Below are 21,393 nucleotides of genomic sequence, written 5' to 3'. Positions count from 1 at the left end.
AGGAGTGCAGTGGTGTGATCCGAGCTCACTGCAGCCTCTGAACTCCTAGGCTCAAGCAATCCTCCTGCCTCAGCCTCCAGGGTAGCTGGGACCACGGGTAGGCACCACCACACCCAGCTAATTTTTTTTTTTTTTTTTTTTTATAGACAGGGTCTCACTATGTTGCCTGGGCTGGTCTCAAACTCCTAACTTCAAGCAATCGTTCCACCTCAGCCTCCCAAAGTGCTGGGATTACAGGCACATGCCACCTATATCTGTGCCCAGCCTATTAGATAATTAAATTCTGGTGTTTTTTTCTGAGTTGTATTATTAGAAACACTTTACCCACCTTCTGCTCTACAGATGTACAAAAAAAGCAAACTACAGACAAATAAACCAGTAATTTTTTCCTCTTCCTTTTTCTTTCTTTCTTTTTTTTTGAGACAGATTCTCACTCTGTTGCCCAAGCTGGACTGTAGTGGCGCAATCTCAGCTCAATGCAACCTCTGCCTCCCGGATTCAGGCCATTCTCCTGCCTCGGCCACCCAAGTAGCTGAGATTACAGGCATATACCACCATGCCCAGCTAATGTTTATATTTTTAGTAGAGACAGGGTTTTGCCATGTTGGCCAGGCTGGTCTCCTGGCCTCAGATGATCCACCCACCTCGGCCTCCCAAAGTGTTCAGATCACTGGCATGAGCCATTTCGTTCAGCCCTTCTCTTTCAATAACAGGTAATAATTTGAGCTGTGCCCATTATGCACCAGGCCCTGCTGGGGTTGTACCCACGAAGACACAAAAGTCAGCTGCTGTGTGTCTGCAAGTAGCTAACATGTTACCCGTCAAAGAGGAGGCAGTACACTGAGCATGAAAAAAAAAAAAAAAAAAAAAAACAACTATTTCAGAAAGTGGACCGGGCACGACACGCCTGTAATTCCAACACTTGGGGAGACCACAGAGGGTAGATCAGCTGAGGCCAGGAGTTCAAGATCAGCCTCGCCAACATGGTAAAACTCCGTCTCTACTAAAAATACAAAAAAAAAAGAAAAATTAGTGGGCTTGGTGGTGTAGGCCTGTAGTCCCAGCCACTCGGGAAACTGAGGCAGAAGAACTGCTTGAACCTGGGTGGCAGGGGTTGCAGTGAACCGAGATGGCACCCTGCACTCCAGCCCAGACAACAGAGTGTGACTCCGTATCAAAAAAAAAAAAAAAAAACCTACTCCAGAAAGTATTATTAGATGAGTTCCTATACTAAAGTTACTGGGATTCAAAATCCAAAAAAACGAGAAAGTCCATCTAATTAAGAGGGGAGGGGAAATCAATGCAAGTAGTGTCTGCTATAGCCTGGGGGGGATGAGCAGGCTTAAATCAATTAGGAAGGAAGGAAAGGCAGGTGACAAAGACCCAGAAGTGGCAAAGCACAAGGCATGTGTTGTGCTATGAGCCTCTTTGCTCATCATCATTTTATTTTGGGAACACTCCCTCCTCACATGGAAGGGCTGTCGTCAATCACATCTCTTCTGCCATGGGAGAGGACATGTGACCCAGGCTGGCCAATCAGTGAACTCTGCCTCCTGGGCTACAGTGATGTGGTTCAGGGGTGTGAACAGGACCAAGCCAGGCCAATCAGAGTGCTCTCTGAGACTGACTCTGGCTGTGCAGAGAAATGCTGCCTTGTCTTTTCTCTGGCACCTTTATCTGTCAGGATGTTATCAGCCCAAAGCTATGGAGCCATGTGGGGAAGTACCACTGAGAATGATGTCAACTCAGAGGACAAGAGGGCTAGGAAATGATGAGTGACTGAGTGAAACTGAGTACTGACAACATTGCCTGATCGCCTGGATCAATCCACACCTGAAGCTAGTCCCCAGATTTCTGAGATACATGCAGCCCCAAAGTTCCCTTTATTTACTTAGGCTACTTTAAGATAGATGTCTATCCCTTGCAATTGAGAGAATTTTGACCACCATAATTAGGGACCAGTGAATAAATAAGTCTGGTCAGCGTTTGGGAGGATTCAATGGGAGAAACATGTGTCCATTGTAGGGGAGTTAATTACTGACACTGTCAAGGAAAGAGAAAATGAAAACGCCAGGCCACCAAGGAGAACATCAATCTGACAATTCAGGAAAGGAACAAAATACCGAGGAATTGGTTAACAGGCTGGAAAATAAGATATGAACGACAGCCGGAACTGCCAGGGAGCTATACATGCCATTACAACCAACACCCACTCCCTCAGCCCGCTGCCCACACGTACGAGTCCCTCCCTGCATGCAAAGGGGAACGGCGTCAAACACACACCCGCCACAGGAGGTAGAGAGCAAGGATGACTTGCAGGGGGGCTGACCAGATCATGTTAATGTATGTGGCCAAGTCCATGAACCTCTGGGCGTCCACAGACATGAGGTTGACGATCTCCCCGACCGTGGAGGATTTTCTGGCTGCATTGGTGATCACCAGGGCCTGTGGGACAAAGGAGAGGGAAGGTGGGTGAGTGCGGCGGGTGAAGAGGCCTGACTCTCCCTCCAGGCCCACGGAGAGGAAGGAGACTTTCAGGGGCGGAAATGCCGCAGAGATCTCTGCTCCTCCCCTCCTGACCTATCTGTCTGCCCAGGATGCCTCTGTCATCTCAAAGCCCACATTCTTATCCATGGTGCTGCCTCCCAACCTCGAACTCATCAACTGGCAAGGGACCTTAGGCGTCCTCGAAACCAGGTCTTCACATGCTTTAATGTGCACACATGCAGCCGGGTTTTTTTGGGGGGAGTGGTAGGGGGTGGGGGGAGTTGTTTCAGATCCTGCAGGTCTGGGATGTGGCCTGGGATTCTTCATTTCTACTATGTTTCCATGCTGCGCCAATGCTGCTGGTCCCAGAACCCACTGAAGGACCGAGGGTCTGGGCCAGGGTCTCTAAGTCTTGGCATTCTTGACATCTGGGGTTGGATAATTCTTTGGGGGTCTGTCTATCTTGTACACTGTAGGAGGTTTACCAGCATCCCTGGCCTCCACTCACTACATGCCCTCACCCCCAGTTGGAACAACCAAAAATGCCCCCAGATATTGCCAAACGTGCCCTGGAGGCTGGGGTACAAATCTCCCTGGCCCTCAAACATGGTTGTACACTATCATCTGGTGAGTTTTAAAAACACTAAGACATTAGCAGGTGTGGTGATGCACGCCTCTGGTCCCAGCTACATGGGGGACTGAGTTGGCAGGATCGCTTGAGCCCAGGAGGTGGAGGCTGCAGTGAGTCAAGATCGTGCCACTACACTCCAGCCTGGGTGACAGAGCGAGACCCTGTCTCAAAAAATAAAAATAAATAAAAAATAAAAACACTGACACCTGGGTGCGACCTCAGCAATCTCAATTTCACTGGTCCGGTACAACCTAGGTGTCAGGAAGTTTTTTTCGAGACAGGGTCTCATTCTGTCACACAGGATGGAATGGAGGGCTACCATCAGGATTCACTGCAGCCTCCAACTCCTGGGCTCAGGCGATTCTTTTAACTCAACCTCGTGAGTAGCTGGGACTACAGGTGCACACCACCATACCTGGCTAATTTTTTTTATTTTCTGCAGAGTGGGGTCTTGTTATATTGACCAGGCTGGTATTGAACTTCCAGCCTCCAGTGATTCTCCCATCTTGGTCTCCCAAACTGCTGGGATTACAGGCATGAGTCACAGTGCCCGGCCTGTAGCAGTTTAAGCTCCCCAGGTGAGTCTAATTCACAGACAGGCTTGAGAATCACCCTTCATCAAGTACCTGCGAGACTGCCTCTTCCTAACCTATGGGCCAAGCAGTTTCCTTGACCTCGAGACAAAAAAAAAAATGTATAGGGATCAAGAAGATAATTTGGTTCCTTTGAAACTGGATGTACACAAATGCCTGCTACATACTCTTATCATGCAAGGAATGTGCCACCTGCTCAGTTCAAATTAAGAGTGATAACAGGCTGGGTGCAGTGGCTTATGCCTGTAATCCCAGCACTTTGGGAGGCTGAGGCAGGTGGATCACCTGAGGTCAGCGGTTCAAGATCAGCCCGGCCAATGTGGCAAAACCCTGTTTCTATTAAAAATACAAAAATTAGCAGGTTATGGTGGCAGGCACCTGTAGTCTCAGCTACTTAGGAGGCTGAGGCAGAAGAACTGCTTGAACTCAGGAGGTGGAAGTTGCAGTGAGCCAATATCATGCCACTGCACTCTAGTCTGGGGGACAGAGTGAGACTCACTTTCAAAAAAAAAGAAAAACAAGAGTGACAGTAAACTGAAACACAGAATGTTAACAGCAGAACGAGGATCCAAATTGGATTTCACCACACGGAGGGCCACCAATCCATCTAAGAAACTCAATTACCCAGAGCTGATACACAAGGACATCTACACGCCAACCCTTGAAATCAGCTTTGCTAACGTACAATGCCTGATGCCCAGTGTCCATGCCACCTAAGGCCACGGAAGTTACCCTCATCCTACTGCTCCGGAAGCTGGGCTGGAAATCCCCACGCTGGTCCCAGAGTAACCCAGGGCTGCAGGAGGGGATGTCAAAGTCGGGCCACATGCCAACGGCACAGCGCCCCCTACCTTCCGATAGACAGCCCCAATGACGGCGGTCTTGATCCTCATGCCGCTGACGAAGCAGATGTGGAAGTACTGGTGCAGCACCAGGGTCTGCAGGCAGGCAGCGACGAACAGCAGCGCGGTGTAGAAGTAGCCCTGCCAGTCTGGGGCCTTTGTGTCATTCACGAAGTTGATGAGCAACCTGCAAAGGAGCAAAGAGAGGGCCTGGAATGACTTGTGACATGTGGGGGCAGGGAAAAGGGCTTCAGTGTTGGGCATTCCAACTTTCTCCTGAGCCAGACAGGCTAGACACTATCACTTCAGTTTCACAGATAGAAAAACAAGTCCACAGCGGTGATCTGGCTGTGCAGGTGGCCCAAACTGCTCATAACAGAGGCCTCTGTCTTGGGGTTGTGTACTAAATACTCTAGCTCTCTCTCATCACCAGCAAGTCACCCAAAGGAATTGCACAGAGAACACCAGGGAAAGAGGTAGGGAGGGAAAGAGAATGAATGTGCAGCCCCTAAGTCACAGAGCAGCACAGAGCCAGGGAGGAGACAGACAACCTCCTTTCGGACTCCCCGGTTCCTGAGTTTTTTTTTTTTTTTTTCTTTTTTTTGGAGACAAAGTCTCGCTCTGTCGCCAAGGCTGGAGGTTCAGTGAAGCGATCTTGGCTCGCTGCAGCCTCTGCCTCCTGGGTTCAAGCAATTCTTATGCCTCAGCCTTCCGAGTAGCTGGGATTACAGGTGTGTGCCACCACGCCCAGCTAATTTTTGTATTTTTAGCAGACGGTTTTGCTATGTTGGCCAGGCTGGTCTTGACCTCCTGACCTCAGGTGATCTGCCCGCCTCAGCCTCCCAAAGTGCTGGGATTACAGGCATGAGCCACTGCGCCCAACCCTGGTTGCATTTTTTCATGAGATCTGCTGGCATTTCCTTGCTCTTGGTTTCCCAAGACAATGCCATATCCTCCCCATTTGGGTTTCAGGGGAGCCTAGTGAGTTTCTGTTACTTGCAAACAAAGTGGTCTTCACTAATATGGTAATTAAGTAAAGCGTAAAGCAAAGCTAGGCAGTGACCGTGGCTCACATCTGCAAACCCAGCACTTTGGGAGGCTGAGGCAGGAGGATTGCTTGAAGTCAGGAGCTCGAGACCAGCCTGACCAACATTAAAAAGCAAGACCCTGTCTCTATTTTTTTCAAAAAAGCTAAGGTAAAATGGAGACATCTGGCTAGGAACCCACTTCAGGACACAGCATGACCCTGGGGTTATGACTGATGCAAATGAAAGACCAAACCCAAGGAGGGAAAACAGAGCCCACCTGGGAGGAAAAGGGTCTTACTTTAAGATCTCCGGCCCGGAAAACATCATCAGATCGTGGATGGCCTTAAAGAAGAAGCTCATGAGGAAGTAGGGCCCAAAGGTCTTGTATAACACCTTAAACAGGGAGGGGTTCCACTCCTTCTGTGGGGACTTGACAATCAAAGCCTCCACCTCCTCATTCGCATCCACCTTGGAACTGTCTTTCGGCTGGGCAGGATCCTTGGAGGAGTACACGACCTTCACTGGCTGCCTGGAACACAAGGAGGTGAAGCCGTTGTGGTGTCTGCCAGTGATGCAACTCCCCCCGCACCGGAGGGACATGGCCAGGGAAAGTCACCCTTCAGGGAAGGCAGAGTCAAAGACGACAAGCCCAGGGAGAGGGGCAGCTCAGCACAGCGGTTACAAACACGGACTCCAGAGCCACCGGCTCAAGGTCTGGCTTGGCCACTGGCCAGCTGCGTGGCTTCAGGCAAGGTCCTTAAAACTCTCTGGGCCTCAGTTTCCTCCTCTGTGAAATGAGGATAAAAGCAGGACCTCCCTCCAAGGTAGGTAAGATTAAACGAGTTGAGTAAGTGAAAGACTGAGAAAACTGATGGCTCCAAACTGATCTAGAGTCAAGGTAATGCCTATCAAAACCCCAGCTGGCTTCCAGGTAGAAATTAATGAGCTAACTCTAAAATTCACATGGAAACTCAAGGATCTACAACAGTCAAAACGATCATGAAAAATAAGAACCAAGTTGGAGAATTCACAGTTCCTGATTTCAAAACAATACAAAACAACAATCATGGCCAGGCATGGTGGTTCACACCTGTCATCCCAGCACTTTGGGAGGACAAGGCGGGTGGATCACTTGGGGTCGGGAGTTTGAGACCAGCCTGACCAACATAGTGAAACCCCATCTCTACTAAAAGTACAAAAATTAGCTGGGCGTGGTGGCAGGTGCCTGTAATCCCAGCTACTTGGGAGGCTGAGGCAGGAGAATTACTTGAACCTGGGAGGTGGAGGTTGCTGTGAGCCCAGATCGCACCATTGTCTCAAAAACAAAGAACAACAATAGGCCAGGCACAGTGGCTCACGCCTATAATCCCAGCACTTTGGGAGGCCAAGGTGGGCAGATCACCTAAGGTCAGGAGTTCAAGACCAGCCTGACCAACATGGAGAAATCCTGTCTCTACTAAAAATACAAAATTAGCCAGGCATGGTGGCGCATACCTGTAATCCCAGCTACTTGGGAGGCTGAGGCAGGAGAATCGCTTGAACCCAGGAGGCAGAGGCTGTGGTGAGCTGAGACTGCACCACTGCATTTCAGCCTGGGCAAAAAGAGTGAGACTCCATCTCAAAAAAAAAAAAAAGAACAATAATCAAGACAGGCAAAGTGACAGGCATATATAGATATACAGTTCAATGCAAAAAAAAAAAAAAAAAAAAGAGAGAGAGAGAGAAAAAGAGACCAGCCAGGGCAACACAGCAAGACCCTGTTTCTTAAAAAAATTTTTTTTTCACTAGGTGCAGTGGTTCATGCCTGTAATCCCAGCACTTTGAGAGGATGAGGGGGGTGGATCACTTGAGGTCAAGAGTATGAGAACAGCCTGACCAACATGGCAAAACCTCATCTCTACTAAAAATACAAAAAATAAGCCGGGCATGGTGGTGGGTGTTTGTAATCCCAGCTACTTAGGAGGCTAGGAAGAAGAATCGCTTGAACCCAGGAGGAGGAGGAGGTTGCAATGAGCTGAGGTCGCGCCACCGCACTCCAGCCTCAGCACCAGAGCAAGATTCTGTCTTAAAAAGCAAGTAAATAAAATTGACTGTGATGATGACTGCACAACTCTGTGAACACACTAAAAATCAATAAATTGTATGTTCTGCATACATGAATCGTGTGGTATATGAATATCTCAATAAAGCTGTCACCAAAAAACTAGTCTTTATCTTACAGGGATTTTTTTTTTTTTTTTTTGAGATGGAGTCTTGCTCTATCACACAGACTGGAGTGCAATGGTGCGATCTCGACTCACTGCAACCTCTGCCTCCCGGGTTCAAGCAATTCTCCTGCCTCAGCCTCCCGGGTAGGTGGGATTATAGGCGTGCACCACCACACCCGGCTCATTTTCGTATTTTCAGTAGAGACGGGGTTTCACCATGTTAGTCAAGCTGGTCTCTAACTCCTCACCTCAAGTGATCCGCTTGCCTCGGCCTCCCAAAGTACTGAGATTATGGACATGAGCCACTGTGCCCGGCCAATAGTTCATTCTTGTACATCAGTTAGTATTCAGTCATGCAGATGCACATAACTAGTACATCTGTGTGTTCACTTGCTAATATTTGTCTGGCTTACCTCCAGTTTGGGTTATCACAAAGTAGCTAAGAACATTCCTGTACCCGTCTTTTATGAACATACGTTCTCAGCTCTCTTGGGTGGATGCCTGGGAAGTGAGTGACTGGCGGTATGGTCACTGTGTCTAACTTAAAAAAAAAAAACTGCCAAACTCTTTCAGAGTCACAGAAACATTTCACATTCATGCCAGCAGAAACCATAGTCCAAAATGGCCCTTAGCTCTGAGTGGCCATGCACAAAAGAGAACATAAAACCACTACACACAAACCAACGCAGTACTGGGTTTTTAAACCCAAAGGTAGAGCAGGGAGATCACTCACACCTGCCTTTTTTTTTTTTTTTTTTTGAGATGGAGTCTCATTCTGCCACCCAGGCTGCAGTCCAGTGGTGCAATCTTGGCTCATTGCAACCTCCACTTTCCGGGTTCAAGCAATTCTTGTGCCTCAGCCCCCCAGTAGCTGGCAAACGCCACCACACCTGGCTAATTTTTGTATTTTTAGTAGAGACAGGGATTCACCATTTTGGCCAGGCCAGTCTCGAACTCATGAACTCAGGTGATCTTCCTGCCTCAGCCTCCCAAAGCGCTGCGATTATAGGCATGAGCCACGATGCCCAGCCGTACCGGACTTTTGAGAGGGAGTCACTCAGGGGTGGAGAGAGGTGGTAAAGGGATCCAGAAAGTCACACAGACCCCTCAGCCCAGGCGTCCCTCACCTGATCCCCGAGCCTAGGACACCCAGCAGCCCCGAGTTGCACAGGCTGCATTCCTTTCTCTGGTTAACTAAAGGGATCTGGGTGTAAGGGGCCACACCAGGAAATTCCAGCCCAGGACAGGGTTTTCCTTGTCACTCTCTCCAGGTTCACAGGGGTTACAGGTGCCAGATCTGGCTTACGCCTCTGGGAATAAAGCAAGCAATCCGTCTACCAGTGTCCCAAGGAAATGACCTCCTGGCCCCATGCTGAGCATCCCTAAGCACCAAGGTACTCACAGAGGCAGACCCCTCTCAGGTGGCCCGCTTCCAAGCCCAAAGACCCAGCTCTCACCACATTCTCCCCGGCAAGATGGAAGCGTACAGATGAATAAACACAACTTGTACAACTAAAACCTGCCCAGCATTTACTCAGGACTAGTGCACAGCTTATCATGACATGTATCTCACTGAATTCTCAGAAAATGCTCTGGGTAAAAAATGGAGGCTCCGGTCAGGCACAGTGGCTCCCGCCTATAATCCCAGCACTTTGGGAGGCCAAGGTAGGCGGACTGCTTGAGCACAGCCTGGGCAACATGGCGAGACATCATCTCTACAAAAAAAAAAAAAAAAAAAAATAGCCAGGTGTGGTGACGCATGCCTGTAGTCCCAGCTACTTGGGAGGCTGAGGTGGGAGGATCACTCCAGCCTAGGAGATGTAGGTTGCAGTGAGCCGAGATCGCGCCACTGTACTCCAGCATGGACGAAAGAGTAACTCCCTGTCTCAAAAAATAAATAAACAGAGGCTCCCAGTGAGGCATGAAGGGACTTCATGGACAGCCCTTGAGGTCCCCATCCTGGTCTCCCTGCTTTCATTCTTGTCCCTAATATCCACTTTCCTCAGGGCGGCTTGGGTAGTCATAAACCAGAACTCAGCTGGGTGTGGTGGCTCACACCTATAATCCCACCTACTTGGGAGGCTGAGGCAGGAGGACTGCTTAAAGCCAGGAGTTGGAGACCAGCCTGAGCAACATAGTAAGACCTGTCTCTATAAAAAAAATTTTAAAAGGCCGGGCGCAGTGGCTCACACCTGTAATCCCAGCACTTTGGGAGGCCGAGGCAGGTGGATCACCTGAGGTCGGGAGTTTGAGACCAGCCTGACCAACATGGAGAAACCCCATCTCTACTAAAAATACAAAATTAGCCAGGCATGGTGGTACATGCCTGTAATCCCAGCTACTCGGGAGGCTGAGGCAGGAGAATCACTTGAACCAGGGAGGCGGAGGCTGTAGTGAGCCAAGATCGCACCATTGCACTCCAGCCTGGGCAACAAGAGCAAAACTCCGTCTCAAAAAAATAAATAAAATACAAAGCATAAATTAATTAATTAGCCAGGCATGGTGGTGTGCACCTGTAATCCCAGCTACTCTGAAGGATGAGGTGGGAGGATTGTTTGAGCCCAGAATTTCCAGGCTGCAATGAGCTGTGATCATGCCACTACAATCAAGCCTGGGCAACAGAGCAAGACCCTGTCTCTAAAATAAATAAATACATATATACATACAGACATACAACAGAACTCATGTCACAGCACTGCCCTGCAGAAAACCTGCCCGTGTTCTCACTGCACCTGGAATCCCACCCCGACTCTCAGAGGAGACCCCTGCAAATCCTTCTCCTGCTTGATTTCCCCCCTTTCTCCTCCTCACTCACTTTACTCAAGCCACACGAGCCCCCTGCTGCACCACGAGCGTCCTCAGACCCTTTGCACTTGCTGTTCCTTCTACCTGGAAGGCCCTTCCTTCCGCAGAGACACACAAGGCTCACTCCCTCCGATGAAGTCTCTGCTCAAATGTGACCTTCTCAAAACAGACATACATGGTCAGCTGGGCATGTTGAACAAAAACACTGCAAAAAGCAGTAACACTCAGGATGCCAGATGCTCGGAAAGAGGCAGAGATAGACTTAGGGAGGGACAGGCACATGCTCACGAAGAGTCATGGCCGCACTGGGTAGAACTCTGACCACTGTATCTAAAATAGCCCCCTCAGCCGGGCACGGTAGCTTCATGCCTATAATCCCAGCACTTTGGGAGGCCAAGGCACGAGGATCACTCGAGGTCAGAAGTTCGAGACCAGCCTGGCCAACATGGTGAAACCCCATCTCTACCAAAAACACAAAAACTAGTCAGGCATGGTGGCATGCACCTGTAATCCCAGCACTTTGGGAGGCCGGGACAGGAGAATTACTTGAACTCGAGAGGCAGAGGTTACAGTAAGCCATGATCACACTACTGCACTCCAGCCTGGGTAACAGAGAGAGATTCCATCTCCAAAACAAACAAACAACAACAACAAAAAGCTTCCTCGGTTACTCTCACCCTCACTTCCTCGTTTTTATCTCACCCCAGCACTATCACTCTCCAAAGATCTTGTCAACGCATGTTTCACAACCAACGTCCTATCTCCCATATAGAACGTTGATGGCACCCAACTAGTGTGTCTCTTGTGTCCCACTCTCTGAACCCTCAGGGACTAAACATCACTAAGCACAAAAGCAGCAGTCAGTTTCATCTGCTCAATGGATTAAGGGCCAAGCCAGTGGAGGAACTTGATTCAAACTCTGTCCTCCTCCAGAGGCTATGATATTGGCCTCTCCCACGGTGTCTCCAGCAACGTGCTCTCCTGGCAAGTTCCCGGGGACACAAAGGTGGGCATCCTTCTTCCATGAGAGGAAGCCGAGCCAGGGGATCAGCAGAGGCACGGATGACGAGGAATGGTGAAGCCCACGCTACAAATGTGGCCTGCTTAGCGCGGGGGATGCTGCAGGTGAGGCCGAAAGGATCCAGATGTGATGGGTGATGTTGGGGTCAAGTTGACTGGGTTAAGGGCTACCCAGATGACTGGTAAAGTGTTATTTCTGGGTGTGTCTGTGAGGGTGTTTCTAGAGGAGACTGGCATTTGAATCAGTGGGCTGACTAAGGAGGATCCATCCTCGCCCCATGTGGGTGGCACCACCCAATCAGCAGAGGGTCCAGGCACAACAAAAAGTCAGAGTAATGGCAAATACAGGCGCTCTCTCTTCTGCAGCCGGGATGTCATCCTCTCCCGCCCTTGGGCATCGCAACTCCAGGATGTCTGGCCTCTGGACTCTGGGACTTACCCCAGGGACTCCAGGTTCTCAGGCCTTTGATCATGGACTGAGAATTCCATCATCAACTTCCCTGCGTCTGAGACCTTCAGACTTGGCCTGAGCCATGCTACCAGCTTCCTGGGTTCTCCAACTTGCAGATGACCTAGTGTGAGACTTCTCAGCCTCCATAATCACAAGATTCAGTTTCCCTAGTAGATCCCCCCTCACCCTTGATCCATCCATCCATCCATCCATCATCGATCAATCATCCACCTATCATCCATCTATCTATCATCTATCCATCCACCTATCATGTACACATCCACCAACTATCTATCCATCTATCATCTACCTATCATCTATCAATCATCATCTATCATCTATCTATCATCTATCTGTCCATCCATCCATCAGTCCTACTAGTTCTGTCTCCATGAAGAACTGTAATAAACAGGGATGCCACCTCCACCTGCCAAAGACCTTCAACTGGGTCATAGACATGGGCCATTTCCTTACAATGCTCAGCCACAGAGGCCCAAGCTCTATCTGCCTCCCACGAGACAATTTCTCCCATCACCTGGACCACCCAAACAGCCTCCCACCAGAGTCACAAGGTCCTCTGCTGATATCCTAGTGGCTGGCACCATGGATGTCCCAGATTCCCACCCACCATTTGGGTCTGACTAAAGGGCTGTATCCTGGGCATCCCCGGAACAGAATGAGGAACTGAACCCGGGTCTGGGGTTTTTCCCTGTAAGGCCAATAGGTCTATGGGGAATCCAGTGCACCAGACTGGCCCCCTCATGGCTTATCGTAGTAAACTTACCCCGGAACAGGCAACAGGAACAAAAACAGCTGTTCTACTGGCCCCAGAACAGCAACCCACTGGCCCCACGTCACCTGCAATTTCATGTTCCAGCTCATCCGGGCTCAGGACACGTCTTACGTCCTTGTTTAATGTGCAGCTGCTTTTCTTTCTTACTGTTACATAGAATAACAATGCATCATGCAACTAATGGCGTCTCAAATCTGGTAAGTTAAGGTATGTGCAGCAGTGGCCCTGGCCTGATTCCCGAAAGAATGACAGAGGAGGCGCAGTGGGGCATGCCTTACATAGGGGGTAGAGTATAAAATCCAGTACAGCCAAAATCACCCTCAAATGGGGCTTCTTTGGCTAAAGAGACGTACATGGTTAGCTGGGCATGTTGGACAGAACATTCAAGCAGCAAGAACATGCAGGATGCCAGATGCTAAGAGACAAAAAAGGTGAGACCGACTCAAGGAGGAATAGTCACAGGTCATGGCAAACAGCATCAACTGCCTGCTTGGACAGCATTCTTCTTTCTTTCTTTTCTTTTCTGTTTTTTTTTTTTTTTTGAGACGGACTCTCACTGTCTCCCAGGCTAGAATGCAGGGGTGCAATCTCAACTCACTGCAACCTCCGCCTCCTGGGTTCAAGTGATTCTCCTGCCTCAGCCTCCTGTGTAGCTGGGATTACAGGCGCCTGCCACCACACCCTGCTAATTTTTGTACTTTTAGTAGAGATGGGGTTTCACCAGGTTGGTCAGGCTGGTCTCAAACTCCCAACCAAGTGATCCAGCTGCCACGGTCTCCCAAAGTGCTGCGACTACAGACATAAGAGCCACCGCGCCTGGCTTCTTTCTTCTTTTCTCTACCCAGTTGCCTTAATGACATGTTAGATTCTACCCCATTTGGCAGAAAAGTAAACTGAGGCCAGGAAGAGAAGTGAGGCATCTTGCCCAGAACCACAAAGCTAGTAACAGGCAGCATTGCCAGGGCCCCACCCTGGATTCAGGCCATAGTAGCGGAAAGGAGGTGACCGGGGCATCCTGGAGGCCAAGGAAACTCACACTTACTTCCTAGTCTTGGCGCATTCCTTCTTCCAGTTCTTTACCAAAACAGGCACGACTTGTTCCGACGTGTCCTCCTTGTTTAAGGACCAGAGGTCACTGCCCTCCAGGGGCTGGCGGTAGCCCCGGACAATCAACCTGGGGCCAAGACGCAAGGAGGTTAGGCAATGAGAGTCAATGAGAGAAGGAGGAGGACGGGGCTCGCTCACTCCACACGCCTGCTGATGCAGCACAACTGCCCATTGCAAATGACGGCAGCCACGCATCTGGGAAAGTCAGAATGTGGATGGACATTTCTGCATATTACAAGGTAATTACAGCTCATTCTGTTGGGTCATGCAGGAAAAATGACTCTTTTTCTTTTTTTTTTTTTTTTTTAGTGGTGCATACAAAAGACTTAGGGAAAAAAAGATGATTTAGGAGAGAAATATCAGGATGGCTCTAATTTATTTGTTATTATTCATTCATTCATTTACTTATTTGGAGACAGGGTCTCACTGTGTCACCCAGGATGGAGTACAGTGGTGCGACTCCCTGCAGCCTCCAGCTCCTGGTCTAGAGCAATCCTCCCACCTCAACCTCCCGAGTGGCTGGGACTTTGGGTGCAAGCCGTTGTGACTAGCTAATTTTTTTTATTTTTTGTTTTTGTGGAGACAGAGTCTCCCTATGTTGCCCAAGCTGGTCTTGAACCCCTGGGCTCAAGCAATCCTCCCACCTTGGCCTCCCAAAGTCTTGGGATTACAGGCATGAGCCACCGTGCCCCGCCAACTTTTTAAAATTTTAAATTAAAAAAGGCTGATATGGGCCAGGCATGGTAGCTCATGCCTATAATCCTAGCACTTTGGGAGGCTGAGGTGGGAGGACTTTGTGAGCCCAGGAGTTCAAGACCAGCCTGGGCAACATAGGGAGACTATCCCTACAAAAAGTAAAAATAAAAAAATTAGCCAGTCATAATGCCTCTCACCTGTAGTCCCAGCTACTCAGGAGGCTGAGGTGGGAGGATTGCTCAAGGCCAAGAGGTGGAGGCTGCAGAGAGCCGTGATTGTGTCACTGCACTCCAGCCTGGGCAACAGAGTCAGACCCCATAAGAAAAAAAAAAAAAAGAAGGAAAAAATAAAAAAATTAAAAGGCTGACATGACAAAGCATTAGCAAGCATGAAATCTGGGTGATGAGCTTACTGAGTTTTATTATATTAATATTTCTATGTGACTCACGCAGGCTGGAGTGCAATGACACGATCTCGACACACTGCATCGATTCAAGCAATTCTCCTGCCTCACTCTCCCAAGTAGCTGGGATTACAGGCATGTGCTGCCCGGTTAATTTTTGTATTGTTAGTGGAGACAGGGTTTCACCATGCAGGCCAGGCTAGTCTCGAACTCCTGACCTCAGGTGATCCACCTACCTTGGCCTCCGAAAATGCTAACATTACAGGCATGAGCCACCGCGCCCAGCAGACTAAACACTTTTGTAATAAAAGGTAAAATACTTTCATCTTTTGTTCTGATTTTGAACTTACAGAAAAATTACTCAAATCATACTAAGAATTCACTCAACTCACCACTGTTAACATGTTGCCATGTGGACAGTATCATTCTCTGTCTCTATCCACTGACACGTACACACACACACACACATACATATGCAAACACACCACCTTTTTCCGAACCATTTAAACAGTTAAAGGTCTGGCATGGTGACTCGCACATGTAAACCCAGCATCTTGGGAGGCTGAGGTGGGTGGATCACCTAAGGTCAGAAGTTTGAGACTAGCCTGGACAATATAGTGAAACCCTATCTCTACTAAAAATACAAAAATTAGCTAGGTGTGGTGGCAGGTTCCTGTAATCCCAGCTACTCAGGAGGCTGAGACTGGAGAATCTCTTGAACTCAAGAGGCAGAGGTTGCAGTGAGCTGAGATCCTGCCACCGCACTCCAGCCTGGACGACAGAGCGAGACTCGTCCCATTTAAAAAAAAAAAAAAAAAAAAAAGTTAACATATAGGTTCTACATGCCTTATGCCTTTACCCCAAAAAGCTGGAGGCATCCCCTTCCAATCCAGGACATGCTCTTATTTAACTAGAGCACAATTTCCCAAAAGAAGAATGAAAGTTATTAACATGCATCTGGTGTCCTGTAGTCATGTGCAAATTATATCAACTGTCCCACTGATGCTTAACAGTAATTTCAAGTAATTATTTAAAACATCCAATTTTTTAAAAAGATGTTTGTCATTAAGACAAAGATGAGAGCGGGCATGGTGGCTCATGCCTGTAATTCCAGCATTCTGGGAGGCTGAGGCGGGAGAATCACTTGAGCTCAGGAGTTGGAGACCAGCCTGGGCAACATGATGAAATCCCATCTCTACAGAAAGTACAAAAATCTGCTGGGCACGGGGGAGCGTGCCTGTAGTTCCAGCTACTCAGGAGGCTGAGGCAGGAGCATCACCTAAACCCAGTGGGGGACTGCAGTGAGCTACAATTGTGCCACTGCACTCCAGCCTTAGCAACACAGCAAAAGCCTGTCTCAAAAAAAAAAAAAAAAAAAAAAGATGATGCATATTAGGGGCAAAAAAAGATCCTTCAAACAATCCCCAATAAGATGCTAACAATGGGCAGAAAAAGATGTACAAAAAGAGAACCAGAAGGCAGCTGGACATGGTGGCTCATACCTGTAATCCCAGCACTTTGGGAGGTTGATGTGGGTGGACCACCTGAAGTCAGGAGTTCAAGAACAACCTGGCCAACAAGGCAAAACTCTGTCTCTACTAAAAATACAAAAATTAGCAGGGCATGGTGGCGCACACCTGTAATCCCAGCTACCTGGGAGGCTGAGGCAGCAGACTCACTTGAACCTGGGAGGCGGAGGCTGTAGTGAGCTGCGATTGACAGAGCGAGACTCCGTCTCCAAAAAAAAGAAAGAAGACCAGAAGTTGGCATACTAAAATGGTGAAACTGGTTGCCTCTGTGTGTTTCCTTACTGCTGATCTGCACATGTGGTTTTTTAACCCACATTTCCCATGGTGAGACAGTATTATTTCTCTAAGGAGTGGGGGGCAGGAGGGGGACAATCTTAAGAGTAACTATACGTAATATTTTAAAAACCCAAATCTGAAGCTAAAGCAAGAGCAGTCCAGCGTATGGCTGTCCCAGGCAAAGCCTTCTGCAGAGGTGTAAGCTGCTCACGGCTCCTGTGTATATCACATTCAAGTTCATGGAACTGATGGACAGAGGTGGTGTCTCTGAGACCACATGGCCAGCACAGGCAGATTCAAGACAACTGTGCTGAAGAGCGGAGGAGGGAGAAGTCGGGAGGGAGCTGAGCATGTTCATGTTCATTCATTCGTTCATTCATTCATTCCCCACCACCTCCCTGAGGTCTGGGGGGCCCAGTCTTACCCTGTGATCCACCAGAAGGTGATCCTGGACAGGAAGGAGGCGCTGGACTCCGGGCAAGGATTCTAGTGGAAAGAAAGCACAGGTTTGGAAGGAACAGGGAAAGGAACGATTCAACTTTTCATCCAGGTCAGAGCTTAGCAAGGGGTAGTCAGCTGCTCACTCTTCCTTCCAGAGGACCAGCGTCAGCTCCACACCATTCTGCACCCCAAAAGGATCCTCTCCTAATCCCCAGCAAAAAGAAACTCATGGCAGCTCCTCCAGTTTCAATCAACAGAGTGTCTACTGTGTGCAACCATAATACAACATGCTACAGACCTGCCTTATCTTGTATCCCCGTAACAACCCTAGGAGCTGGTGTTAACGTCATCCCTACTTCACTCATTCATTCAACAAATATTTTCTGGAGCACCTACTATGTGCTAGGCATTCTACAAGGTACTACAGGGTTGCCTTGTATCCCCACAGCAACCTCATGAGTGGGTGTTACTATTGTCCCCACTTTACTCATTTGGTCACTGAATATTTATTGACCACCTACTCTGTGCTAGATGCTCTACCAAGAGCTTATATAATTGCATTATTTTATATCCTCATGGAATTCTATAAACATGGTATTACTATTATCTCCACTTCATTCCTTCATTCATCCAACAAGTATTTTCCGAGCACTACCCTCGTGCCAAGCACCCTGCATACAAATCTAAACAAACAGAAATGACCCCTGCCTGTATGGAGCTTGTGGTCTACTGCAGCAATCATCAGTAATACCTGCCAAGATTCTCTACTATTAATAGCTGGCTCTGTTCTAAGTGCTTTACACAAACTACCTTATTTAATCTTCATCCTCACCTCACAAGATAGATGAAAGTAATTATATCACCCCTGTTTTGCAGTCAAAAGAAACTGGGCCTGTAATCCCAGCACTTTGGGAGGCCGAGGTGGGCAGATCGTGAGGTCAAGAGATCGAGACCATCCTAGCCAACATGGTGAAACCCCCGTCTCTCCTAAAAATACAAAAATTAGCTGGGTGTGGTGGTGGGTGCCTGTAGTCCCAGCTATTTGGGAGGCTGAGGCAGGAGAATCACTTGAACCCAGGAGGCGGAGGCTGCAGTCAGCCAAGATTGTGCCACTGCACTCCAGCCTGGCAACAGAGCAAGACTATCTCAAAATAAAAGTAAAATTAAATCTAAAAACTGGGGACCAGAGACGAAAAGATACGTTCAGGGTCCCACAGCTAACAGTGGTGGAGTCAGGATGTGAGCCCCAAAGAGTCAGGCTCCAGAGAGAGACACGCTTCAAATGATCACATGAACTAATGCAAAACTACAACTTCTGGGCCTCGATGTGCATCCTGAAGGGAAAGAAGTATTACCAACGAGACAAAGTAAGTGCATGGGGGCTGATCTGGTGTACCAAGGTCAGAGAAGGCTCCCCCGAGGAAGACAGTCAAGCTGGCACCTGAAGGGTGAGTAGAGGAGAACTAAGTAATAAGGAAAGGCAACGCATTCCCAGCAGACAGCAGTGTGTGCAAAGGCCGGGTGGCAGAAGTAAGCATGGCGGACTCCAGGAACCAAGAAGGGGCCTCAGCAGTCTACACTGGAAGCTGTGCACAGTCTACACTGCAGGCCACACATTTTGGTCTTCATTCTAAGGGCAATGGGAAGTACCGAGAGATTCTCAGCAAGCAATCGAATAACTTATTTCCCACAGGTATGAAGATGAGCCCCAAGTCAACAACACGCAGGCAAGGAAAGGGACCAACACAGAGGTCCTGGGATGACAAACTCTGGCTTTCAACATGGATGCATCCGGGTCTCAATTCTGAAACACAAGACTTAGCAGCAGAGGGAAGAGAGGTCACCACGCAGTAATGAAAGCTTTAGCCAAGGACTCCACTCAAAGTTCCAGCCTTGTGCGGCTCTAACGTCTTTACAGAGCCAGATAAGGCGGCATACTCTCCTCAAGTGGTTTTTCCATTCAAGGCTGGGAGTGCTTTTTAAAAAATACTGTATCCTGGCTGGGTGTGGTGGCTCACGCCTGTAATCTCAGCACTTTGAGAGGCCAAGGTGGGCAGATTACTTGAGGTCAGGAGTTCGAGACCAGCCTAGGCAATATGGTGAAACCCCGTCTCTACCAAAAATACAAAAAATTAGCTGGATGTGGTGGCTCACGCCTGTAATCCCAGCTACTCGGGAGGCTGAGGCAGAACTGCTTGAACCCACAAGGCAGAGGATGCAGTGAGCTGAGATCGTGCCACTGCACTCCAGCCTAGGGACCCTGTCTCAAAAAAAAAAAAATTTCAAAAAATATAAAAAATACTGTATCCGGGCCTTACCCGCACCAGGGATTCTGATTAAGTTTGTTTGGGGTGAGACTGGGGCACTGAAGCTTTTTGTTTCAAACTTCCAGATTTTTCTTGGAAAAGTGGCTGGGCAGGAAATAAGCAAGGTAAGCCAAGAACATCTTGTTACACCAGACAACAAGGAAACTAAGCATGAACAGGATTGTTAAAAGCTTCAAGAGCCAAGCAGAAGAGCCAATGCAGGCTAAGACAGGGACAATTTGAGCTTTGACAAGAAGAGTAAGTACAACGGGCTAAAACATATCACGCATGGTTTTTTTGTTTTGTTTTTTGAGATGGGAGTCTCGCTCTGTCGCCCAGGCTGGAGTCCAGTGACATGATCTTGGCTCACTGCAACCTCTGCCCCCTGGGTTCAAGTGATTCTCCTGCCTCGGCCTCCCAAGTAGCTGGGATTACAAGCGTGAGCTACCACACTGGGCTAATGTTTGTATTTTAAGTAGAGATGGGGTTTCATCATGTTGGCGAACAGGCTGGTCTCGAACTCCTGACTCAAGTGATCTGCCCACCTTGGCCTCCCAAAGTGGTGGGATTACAGGCTTGAGCCACCGTGCCCTGCCTTACCACATATGTTTATATACATAAGTTTCATATTGACGCTGGGAATAAAGAGAAACATCTGATGTTGCCAGTGAACCAGGTCATTGTTCAAAAACAGAAAAACCGGAAAAAAACAAGTATTTTCTCCACCTTTCCCAAAGGTACTCATTTGGTTCACCAGGGTCAGAGGCGGCTTCCCCGAGGAAAACAGTCATTTATTCCATCACTACAGAGTGATCAGTGATCAAAAAAATGAAGGGGAAGCTCTTTTCCATAAAAAAATCCCAGCAAGGCCGGGCGCGGTGGCTCAAGCCTTTAATCCCAGCACTTTGGGAGGCCGAGACGGGCGGATCACGAGGTCAGGAGATCGAGACCATCCTGGCTAACACGGTGAAACCCCGTCTCTACTAAAAAAACACAAAAAAATTAGCCGGGCGAGGCAGCGGGCGCCTGTAGTCCCAGCTATTTGGGAGGCTGAGGCAGGAGAATGGCGTAAACCCGGGAGGCGGAGCTTGCAGTGAGCTGAGACCTGGCCACTGCACTCCAGCCTGGGCGACAGAGCGAGACTCCATCTCAAAAAAAAAAAAAAATTCCCAGCTAAAACATGAATAATCATATAAGAATGAACCACTGTGCAACCACAATGGATTACTAGAATATTTGATATTAATTATTATTAAAGATCACATATATATGTTTTTTGTCAAGACAAGGTCTGGCTTTATTGATCAGGCTGGTCTCAAACTCCTGGGCTGAAGTGATCTTCCTGCCTCAGCTTCCCAAAGAGCTGGAATAACAGGCATGAGCCATCACATGCAGCCCAACAGTTACAGTTTTAAAAATCTTTATCTTTTAGATGTTATCATTAGAGAAAGTTGAATAATGGACATCAGGAACTCTGCTATTTTTGTAACTGTTTGAGAGCCAAACTACTGCGAAATAAAAAGTCATTAAAAATAAACAACAAAAAAATCCATGTCCTTCGGAGATACATACTAAAATGTTCACCTATGCAATGCATGGTAAAGAGCTCATGGCAGCTGGGCGCAGTGGCTCACATGTGTAATCTCAGCACTTTGGCAGGCTGAGATGGGAGAATTCCTTTGAGTTCAGGAGTTCAAGACCAGCCTGAGCAACATGGCAAGACCCCGTCTCTACAAAAAATATAAAAATTGGCCGTGCCTGTAGTCTCAGCTACTCGA

At 48.4% G+C, this 21,393-nt stretch overlaps 1 protein-coding gene and 1 long non-coding RNA gene across 18 annotated transcripts in view; both read right to left on the bottom strand.

The window, feature by feature from the left end:
* The window catches only part of ABCC1 (ATP binding cassette subfamily C member 1), a 192,744-nt gene that overhangs the window by 91,705 nt on the left and 79,646 nt on the right, over window positions 1-21,393 (bottom strand). For all 17 annotated transcript variants that reach the window (XR_013412351.1, XM_077987128.1, XM_077987126.1 and 14 more), the window contains 5 exons: window positions 17,293-17,354; window positions 13,900-14,031; window positions 5,880-6,110; window positions 4,563-4,740; window positions 2,284-2,445 (listed from right to left, as the gene is read on the bottom strand). Coding sequence is in view for 16 of the 17 variants with exons in the window: in XM_077987128.1 (XP_077843254.1) it covers window positions 2,284-2,445; window positions 4,563-4,740; window positions 5,880-6,110; window positions 13,900-14,031; window positions 17,293-17,354 (765 nt within the window). In the remaining variant the exon portion in view is untranslated. The remainder of the gene's footprint in view (window positions 1-2,283; window positions 2,446-4,562; window positions 4,741-5,879; window positions 6,111-13,899; window positions 14,032-17,292; window positions 17,355-21,393) is intronic.
* LOC144338357 (uncharacterized) lies at window positions 14,248-16,445 on the bottom strand. The gene is made up of 3 exons (XR_013412382.1): window positions 15,142-16,445; window positions 14,883-14,943; window positions 14,248-14,483 (listed from the first exon to the last, which is right to left on the bottom strand). It is a non-coding gene; the product is annotated as an uncharacterized LOC144338357 (long non-coding RNA).

This window comes from Macaca mulatta, chromosome 20 (assembly GCF_049350105.2).
Source record: "Macaca mulatta isolate MMU2019108-1 chromosome 20, T2T-MMU8v2.0, whole genome shotgun sequence".
Classification (NCBI taxonomy): Eukaryota; Metazoa; Chordata; class Mammalia; order Primates; family Cercopithecidae; genus Macaca; species Macaca mulatta.
The sequence above is the reverse complement of the archived record's forward strand: the minus strand, read 5'-3'. Positions and strand labels throughout refer to the sequence as shown.